At 35.1% G+C, this 10,084-nt stretch overlaps 1 protein-coding gene across 2 annotated transcripts; it reads right to left on the bottom strand.

Annotated features, from left to right (window-relative positions):
* Window positions 1-548: 548 nt before the first annotated feature.
* On the bottom strand, window positions 549-10,084 carry LOC124453035 (retinol dehydrogenase 8-like). 2 transcript variants are annotated; one of them, XM_047003727.1, is made up of 3 exons: window positions 9,751-10,084; window positions 6,641-6,914; window positions 549-862 (listed from the first exon to the last, which is right to left on the bottom strand). In XM_047003727.1, exons 1-3 carry the CDS (start codon window positions 10,007-10,009, stop codon window positions 613-615), a joined length of 783 nt encoding a protein of 260 aa, XP_046859683.1. In that variant the 5' UTR covers window positions 10,010-10,084; the 3' UTR covers window positions 549-612. The 2 variants fall into 2 exon arrangements, with proteins under 2 accessions (XP_046859683.1, XP_046859682.1); XM_047003726.1 differs by having other exon boundaries at window positions 549-925; window positions 9,751-10,083.

Raw genomic sequence — 10,084 nt, 5'->3', positions numbered from 1 at the left:
CAGTTGATTTATTGCTATTGCTATAATCAGCAGTCCATAAAAAAACAACTTAAATTTGCAATGAACAATGACTGCTTTTTGAATGCTAAACAAAACATCGTAGCTAAGAGCATTTGCCTTCAACAAAAATTCAAGTGTAAAAAGTTTTGGACTCTCCTGATAGAACCTAACCTCTAACCAAGGACTTTGCATGGTTATATTTCTAAGCTTCGAAAAGTAAAGTAAATGAAACTAGTTATCTGCTTCGATTGCAGATAAATGTATAAAGTGTGACAAATACATGTACATATTGATATTTCTAGCAATTTTGAACAATTTTAAAGGTAGTGCTACACAATAAACGTGACGGTTTGTGTTTTGACTTGGTTCTAGTTTGTCCTTTCACAGTTCCAATAATTTTAAATACTTCCTCCAAAAAATTCTTGATAAATCCAGATAAATTCGGACTTAACTTATTCCAACATCGTTTACCTTTATTCTTTCTTTTAAAAATACTTTCACTGCTTATTCCAAAACTCTTTCTCTCATAGGAACATAAGACGCAAGGGTTATGCAAGGTTACATGTAAAATTTATTTGAAAATGATTACATTAGTATAAATTGTGACAAAAATTATTCCAAAAATGCATTGCTCATTTCAAAAGGAATTCTACCAGTTAGATCACAAAATTTTGATTTGGCAAATTCTTCAAACCCTTTAGAAGTGAGGTAACGTGGCTGTGGCTTTTCGTCAGTAATCGCTTTTAGAATATATTCGACCACTTCTTCAGGTGTTTGAGCTTGATTTATTACTTCGGCAGCAGAGGTTTGAATAAACTTTTCTCCAAGCAATTTCGATGGGTCATCATCTGCTAGTTGCTCACTGTCGAAGGAGAATCGAGTTAGCATTCGTGTTTTTATAGCGCCTGGTTGAATGCTTACAATACTGCAAAGAAAAAAGAATGAAATGTATATTTTATGCATTGATTTTGCGAAAACTTTGTTTCGCTGAAATCTCTTCCGGTTTCTTTTGACGGACGTACGACGTCATACGTTACTTGCCACACTAATATTGGCGTGTTTAACAACTTGTAAAATTTCAATCTGGAGTTTTTGACAAATGTTCTTTCATAAAAGAAAACAACGACTATATTTTTGAACTAGAACTAGAACAGTTAGCAAAAGTATTTTATGCTACATATATAAACGGATAAAACAATATACAATTTAGAATAATAAGTAGTTACAATATTGATCTTGCTCTATAATCAAAAAAATGTAAGAGAAAAATTGGCTAGCTTTCCTCACAGGGTTGTATGGCGACATTGATACCCATTCCAATAAGTCTTTCTTAGCCTGGTACTATAACATAATATGTCAGGGTTAGGGTCATGAATGCCAAAGGAATGAATGCCAAAGGATTTATTTCGGCTGAAATGTTCGCTTGGCAGAAAAATAATATTCTCAACATCCCCCTGGCCTGATGTTATATTGATTTTCCTGCCTATAGTAAGAAATTTTAAATGCAATCAGAGTTGTTATCAAAACAAAAAATATAATTGCAAAGTTAAACTCGATATTTTTTTAAAAAATGCCGAATCGTTGTTCAATTGTTGAATGTTGTATTAATCACAAAAAGAAACACATCGCTTTTCACTGTTAAGATATTTTCATAAAATTTAAAAGCCCTTGCAACTGAAAGCCACAAAATCCAAAAGGCCGTATTAAAAAACATTGTCTTGAATACTGCATATATTGATGTTTTTTGTATGTGTTTTTTTCTTCAACAATATTCAACATGTTTTTCTATTTATTTGATTAGTTAACGTCAAACAATAAATTTACCAATTTATTGCACAATAGTTTTCTTGACGAAAAAAAGACCCTGCACTTTTTGCTGTTTGGGAAGAAAGTATTAAGAAATGGTTACCCCTCACGGAGCCAACGTAGTGGAGTGGAGTCTGTTCAGATCATTTTGCTGAACACATGAAGAGAATGTTTGGTGGCAATGTGTATCTGGTATGCTGTGAAGTACTGACACTATTGCATTCACTGGTACGAACTGAATGGACAATTTAAGCAACAACACTCTACAGAACATGTCTTTTTAAGGAATGAAGCTTGTTTTGCTTATTCCTACAGATGCCAGACACTGAAGAAGGTGAGGTAGACACAAATGTGCAGGGTGTTCAATTTGAGGAGAGTACTGAAAACGAGGTGAGTGATAGTGATCATTTTTCTCTTCATGATCACTCATATTGTCTTAAGTCTCCCAGGAGACTGAAAAGACAGTTAGATAAAGTTATTGACAAGGCAGAATCTTATAAAAAAAGGTTGAAAGTCTCTAATGCAACAAAAGGTAAACTGAAAAAAAAGGTAAATGATTTACAGTCAATCATTCATAGCTTGAAAGATGAGAGAATGGTCAGCTCTGATTAGGCTGAGCTTCTTAGTGCTTTACTATCTGGGGTTTCTAATGATATAATGAGTCGTTTAGTAGCAAACACTCAGGGTAAAAAAGGGGGTCATTATCTCCCAGAATTCCGGGCTTTTGCTCTTAGTTTGAAATATTACTCACCAAAGGCGTATGATTATGTTTGAGAGAAGTCTAATTTAACCCTACCTCACCCAAGAGTGATTTGATTATAGTATAATTCTGTCGACGGTGACCCTGAAACACCAAGGACGCCTTGATTACTTTGAAAGTGAAAGTTCAAGCAGCAAAAGAATGGGACGGTCAGTAAGTTGTGGCTATGTTGATCTTGGTACTGGGATTGATGATGATTTACTCCCTGAAGCAACTGAGGTTTTAGTCTACATGGCTGTTGCTCTAGATTCATCTTGGAAAGTACCAGTTTGTTACTTCTAGGTAGATGGCCTCACTGCAGAAGCAAAAGCTAATCTAACAAAGGAGTGTTTAGTCCAGTTGTGTGAACTTGATGTGAAAGTTGCAAGTCTTAATTGTGAAGGTCCATCCACACATCATGCAATAATGAAGTTGCTTGGAGTGAAACTTTCACTTAATGATTTCCAAGCATATTTTTTGCATCCACCTGATGCATTTTTAGATCCTTGTCATATGATCAAGCTTGTCAGAGGAGCAATTGCTTAATTGCGAACCCTGAAGAATGAAAAGGATAGTTTGGTAAGGTGGCAATATTTAGTTGAGCTCGAGAAACTGCAAGTCTCAGAAGGCTTGCGATTTGCGAAAAGACTAAAGAAAGCTCACATAAACTGGAAGCCGCAGAAAATGAAGGTACATTTAGCAGTGCAAGCACTCAGCTCGAGTGTTGCAGATGCTTAAGACTTCTGTGAAGGTAAGCTCAAAATTCCACAGTTTAAAGGGTGTGAACAAACTGTTAAGTTCAGTCGAGTATTTGATCGCCTGCTTGACGTTTTGAATTCCAGGAATCCAAGTGCAAAAAATTACAAAGCACCAGTAAGAAAAAGCAATTATGAGTTAATGTAAACGTTCTTGGATGATGCAAAGCAGTACATTCTGAGCCTTAAGGGTGATAATGGAAAGACGATCTTTTCCCACAAGAAAAAAACAGGATTCCTGGGGCTTCTGTTGTGCATTGAAGCCGTACACAAGGGCTTGCTGAGGATCTTGTTATAATTGAAAATTCTTACCTTAAATATTTGCTTACATATAAGATAAGTTAAAATCATTTAGAATTGTTTTTTTCAGCTGTGCGAGCAACAGAAGGTTGGAACAACAATCCGACATCTCGACAGTTCAAAGCAGCGTACACAAGCAACTGTTGATGCGACATAATAGTACAGGAAGTCGTGGAAATTGTGTTGCTCAAGATGGAACCGAAACTAGAAGATCAGTGTGAGAGTGAACAAATGTCGGTAAATATTTCCGATATAAATACTGCAAACAAGAAGATACGATCTAGAACTGCGTGGGCCAGAACAAACTGACCACGATTACTGCGACACCTTAAACTACATTCAGCTTTTAGAGTACAAGGAGGCAGCAATATCTTATGTTGCTGGCTATGTCACAAAAATGGTGGAAAGGAAGATCCATTGTGATGATTGTATTAATGCTCTGACGTCATCTAACCAATCAGAGTACAGAGTTGCCGTTTGTAATTTTCCCGCTTTTTTAAAAAAAACATAAATATTTTTTAAACTTATCTAAGTTTTTCTTTGCTTATTTCTTGTTTTTATTGCATTTGAAAAAATTTCCTTTGTGGTCCATAGATAAAAAAGAGGTTAGTAGCTACAGATTAATAATTTAATAATTTCTGAAAAGCTTTATATGAAATTTCCAGCATGTAAGTTAACAAAAAGTGATTCACTCATATGGTTTAAATCTCTTACTGCAAAAGATCTATTAATACTTAATCGTTTTTTGCATACAAAAAAACCAGATACCAAATCATACAGATGAGGAAAAAGCATTGAAAACTGGTATCAAATGTGTATAAAATTTGTTTTTGTTTAGAAAAGTGCAAATAGTTCAATTGCATTTAAAACAGGTCAGGGAATTGAAGATAAAGATGTCCAAAATTCTAGTGTGTATTTAGCCAAAATTGGTTATACTGTTTAATGATTGTTTTTTGCATTATTACACAATATTTCAATCCATCTAAATGTGTTAAGACTTTACTACTATTTAAAGTGGCTCCACTTCTGAAAACCAAAAAAATGAAGAAGGTAAACAGTGTTTTGTATAGAAGTTTGCTCTAATGACACTTTTACCTTTTCACCTGCAAATCAATCATACACATAACAAATCAAACAGCCCCTAACAAACCATTTATTTATATTTAGAAAGCACTGTGGAATCAAATAATACATTTAAAGGTGCGGTAAAGGGTATACATGCACTAATTGCCTTTGATGCCAGGCTGCTAATAGCCACGGTTGTTTTATTAATGAAGGAAGATGCTACAATTGTGGACACAAAGGCCACAAAATGAACCAATGGAAAAAAAGTAATGACAGCAAATGAAATAAAATTTCTCTCGTGAACATTGAAATCGACAATGATGTACTTTTTTATATAGAGTTTAATCGTGTGAGAAGAAGTAAGTTTGATTAAGCTAGTGATAAAACATCAACCTCATTAGATAGTTCAAGACTTCAAGCTGCATGCATTATTGTTAACAGAAATAAGTTAATTGACTACAAAAATACTAAAGTGCTGTGAACATACAGCTTTCTTTTGAAAATTTAAAAGGAATACGTAGCTACATATGCAAAAGAATGAGCCATGTTGCCAAACAATGTAGGGAAGCAAACCTGCCCGTAAAAAAGTTCTAAATAATTGCAGCAACTGCACAATAAACCTTGCAGGTAAATAAATATATAATAATTGTTTTTTTTGTTATTTTATAATTGGTTTTTTATCTTAATCTGAAATATGAATATACTTTGTTTTTTTTCTTTCGAATTAATTCAATTAAATTCTTACTGAAAATGTGTTGTGTAACTGAGTCTGATTATCACATTGGCATAAATACGACTACAGAGTACTCCTTACGTCTTTGTCCTTAACTTGAAAACAGAACACATGTACATTAAACACAATGTATTACAAAAGTTCAAACGTAGCCTAGCCAACGACAGTTTTGTCGCACATAGTTGATAGCTTTCCTAGAGGGAGCCGATAACTGGAAACCGCAGTTGACCCGCTGTTACGAATTGTAGGTTTTTATCGTGATATTCGTCATAAAATGCTTGTCAAACCATTAATACACTAATACTTTTTTCTCACTCTTTCTTCAGGGGGGAGGGAAAAATTTGAAAATTTTCTGAAAGGCAGTCATTATCGGTAAATCTCAGCGGAAATAGGTCCATTCCATCATTTTTTTGACAACCTTCGATATATAAAGCCGTGTTTGAGATAGCCGCTCCAGTTATTATTCGACTCAATGGACTCAATGGTTTAAACCAATGATATATATAAATTTAAAAAATTAAAAAATTAAATAGCTTTTACCCCCGGTCATGCACAATCACTGCCTTTGCAATTTGATTAGAAGAAGCTACCCTATAAAAGTTAAAAGTTAGCATAAGAATTGGGAAATTAATTATAGCCTATACAAATTTACATAAGATCAGCATAAGAAATTGTGTTTTTCAAACAGTCAAACCGTCCGATAGGCGATAACATAGTCAAAGTTTTTTCTCATTGCATATCTGAGAGTTGCAACATGCAATGAGAAAAAACGAGGTGGGAATCGAAATCGAAAATACAAATATTATAGCACAGCATATAATGGGTAAAGCAGCCATAAAGAGAAAAAGAAAAAGGATAAAATTCTTACAAATTATTAAAAGCATTTAATATAGACGAGTTTTTTTTTAGAATAGACAGATTTCGCCATCTCATGATGCCATCTCTGTATTATTTATGTATTACTCACTTATACTGAAGATGGCATCATGAGATGCCGAAACATGACTATTCGAAAAAAAACTCTTCGTCTATATTAAATGCACATTAGCAATAGTGTATCTACGAAATTATGGAAACATTTTGATGATAATTGATGATAAACCTTGTAAATAGTTATATTTAATTTATTTTAACTAACTTGGCACATTGCTTTGAGAATATCCGAAACCGCATGAAACGTGTATGTTATGTTAATGAAACTTTTTGTACATAACATGTAGCTTTCTACTGATAGTTACTTACTGAACATTAAACGATGCAAGCTCAGGCGCCAAAGAATCCGTAATTCCTTCTAAAGCATATTTCGATGAGCCATACACGGTCAGGAACGGAGTAGAATGTAATCCTGCAGTTGAGCTGATGTTAATGATGCGCCCTTTTTTGTTTTTCTTCATAGAGGGAACAACAGCACGGATGACGCGCAGTACCCCAAATACGTTCGTATCATAGGTGCCTGTGATAGTTTCCCAAGGCTGCACCTCGAGTACACCACACCAGCCAGTAGCAGCGTTGTTCACTAAATATGGAGTATTATTATGATAATTGAACACCTTTTACAATATGTCAACAAGTTTAATGAAAGCGCATCAATGGCATTATACCAGAACTTTGAAGAAAAAAATGTTAGGAGCATTAGTTCGATTATGTAATGTTTACATTTTCTTAGTTTATAGACCTTGATCTCTTCTAAAATCACTTTCTCACAGCCCGTAGTTCAATTTGCACTACTACATGCCTCGCCCACTCATTGGGCTCCAAAAGAACTAGCGTTTACTTGTATCAAATAAATGATTAAATAAACAAAAACAACATAACTCATTTCTTCAGTTTACAAGATGTTTTTTGGAGTGAGCTTTATCATTTTTTAAAGACTTTTGTACCAATCAGCCATGTGTTCACTTCTTTGCTTTTCAGCCAAAAACATTGAGTAACATGTTTGTAAATGTAGATCGTCCTAGGTTGGTATAGTCCTGAGAAGGACTGTTTTTGTTGTTGTTGACTGACGTTTCGACAACCTTAGCGGTAGTCATCTTCAGAGTCAAATGAGGAGTAAACATGAGGTTAGCCGTATCTGGTTCTTACGTCATTGTATTGTGTGTACAGGAAATATGTATTGTCATTTTGAATTAGTGTGAAGTGAATATTTTTATTTTTAGTTGTGATGTGTGATTTAGGTGTGATGTTTTTAGTTGTAATGTGTGGGTGTCAATTGTGTATTGTAATCATGAATTAGTGTGAAGTGTAATGTTTTTAGTTGATCGTTTGTTTGTATTGTGAATAAGTCGTTTGTAAGGTGCCGGTAATTGCTGTGATCTGTTCAGGTTAAGGTTGATCTGTTCAGGTGATCTGTAATCAGTTAAGGTTCCACTAAGGTTGTCGAAACGTCAGTCAACAACAACAATAGTCCTTCTCAGGACTATACCAACCTGGACGATCTTCATTTAAAAAAGTGTAACGAAACTCCCGGCTCAAACCATTTACTTTAGGCTGAGTAATCTTCAGCCTACAGCCCCGGGCTTTTGAAAGGCCCGTTGTATCTGGACGTAATTACTCAACATATCTACAGTTCAAATGCGCGATGCTCAGAACTCATGAAGTATTGGCTTTTCCGATTTCCCTGACCATGTCAATGATTTTTGAAATTTCGTTTTAACTTTAAAATGAAATTTTCCCATTTTTTACCCTATGGGGTTTCTAACAGGAAATGCAAATCAAAGGAAAACTTATCTTAGCGGGAGGAATAGATGCAGCTTAAAAGCCTACAATTTTGTCTTAGCCTATAGGCCCTGTATTAGAGGCTGTTCACATGAGCCCGGTAGCCGGTATTCAGCGAAGCGTTAAATCATTTTGGCAAATGAAAAAGATTAAATACTTTAGAACAAAAAACTTATTTGAGCAATTTCTCTATGCTCTGACTTAGCAAATTCACAAAACCTTTAAAATGAAAACCAATAATAAAGCCTGATTTGAAAATTACAACAAAAATGGTTTCTGACGCTTAAGGAAAAGTTGTAAGTTTTGCGCTTAAAGTTTGTACACTTTTCAATGACTCAAAATCATTTCACGCCTCGCTGAATCCCGGTTATCGGGCTCATGTGAACAGCCCCTTAGTATAATCTGCCACTGTTTACATCGCCTAAATTATTTTTGATATCACACAAATACGTGTTACGTACAGACATCACATCTCACAACAAAAACCTTAGTAAAGGCAAAGCGACATTAACTGAGTTATAACAGCCACAAAAACGAACTTGGACAAGCGTATAGCCAGGCGGTACAAATAGCTATTGCCGATTAACGCAGATTTATTTTAATGCATACGTAACTTTTTGTGGGGGTTCCGTTTTTTGGGGGACACCCCACTGGGACACCGTGTAGAGTAAGTATTATAATTAACTATGAAGTAAATGGTTTGAACCCGGGAGTATCGTTGCATGTTTGTAAATGTAGATCGTCCAGGTTGGTATAGTCCTGAGAAGAACTGTTTTGACTCTGAAGATGACTACCGCTAAGGTTGTCTAAACGTCAGTCAACAACAACAAAAACAGTCCTCAGGAATATACCAACCTGGACGATCTACATTTACAAACATGCAATAATTAACTATGGTCACTGACGCGTTTTATATAGTCATTTAATATATGCAGCAGAAGGGCGGGGGAAAGGAACAAAGCCATTTGCTAAAACAAAATATTATTCAGTACTTTAAACTTCACCAAAATTGACTGCTGTACTTACTCTTATTAAAATTATGGAAAAACCTAGATACGACTGTGGACATAAGACAGGCACAGAGCTTTTACTGCCATTCACCGTAATTTCATTCCCCTGACAGTGACCTAAGACCTTACTTATGACTTAGCTTGTTTACATTCTCGGGCAGGCAGATACATCCGAAAGCTAAGTCGTCTATTCACATTGTCTAAGATCAGTCAGTCAGACGTTTCATTCTTGTATTTCAATAGACATAAGACTGCAAAAGTTCAACACGGTGGTAAAGTGAGGAACGTAGTAAATAGTATAAACTTTTGAACAAAATAATAGCGAAGTCATTTGTATAAATGACTGTACGCTTTGGTGGATTTAAATTTGAAAAATTTGCATTTACGTAAAAGAAATGCTGTTGTTTGGGTTTGGCACGCGTCGTCATTTTAATTTTGTTCAACAGAACTGTGCTGCACTAAAAATATGCCGTATCTCACACTTCCTTTTTGGCTCATGTGAAAACGTTATTGTCATATGAATGCAATAAAAACAAATTTCCTTTGTAAACTTAAATCTAACATCAAAATGGTACAAATTGTCCGACAAGTAGCTAAAATTCAAAATGACATTAATTGAAATCGTACCAACAACATCGATTCTTCCCTCCTTCTCCAGAATTTCTTTTACAGCAGCGTTCACAGAATCTTCTGAACAAACATCCATTTCGATTACAACAACATTGCGACAACCAGCAGTTTTCTCTAACAATTCATCTCTCTTGCTTGACTTTCTCATTGATGCGTACACTTTAAATTTCTTGTCTGTTTGCTTTGCAAGCACATAAACTGTCGAAAGACCAAGACCAGCGGATGTTCCAGTGATAAGAACAATTTCTTCGGCCATTTTTCTCTCAACTTATCTTCGCCTCGGTTGCTTTGCCAATACAATTATACACTGAGCTCAGCAGTCAGCGACAAT

The sequence above is a fragment of the Xenia sp. Carnegie-2017 genome, unplaced genomic scaffold (assembly GCF_021976095.1).
Source record: "Xenia sp. Carnegie-2017 unplaced genomic scaffold, XeniaSp_v1 HiC_scaffold_25, whole genome shotgun sequence".
Lineage (NCBI taxonomy): Eukaryota > Metazoa > Cnidaria > Anthozoa > Malacalcyonacea > Xeniidae > Xenia > Xenia sp. Carnegie-2017.
The sequence above is the reverse complement of the archived record's forward strand: the minus strand, read 5'-3'. Positions and strand labels throughout refer to the sequence as shown.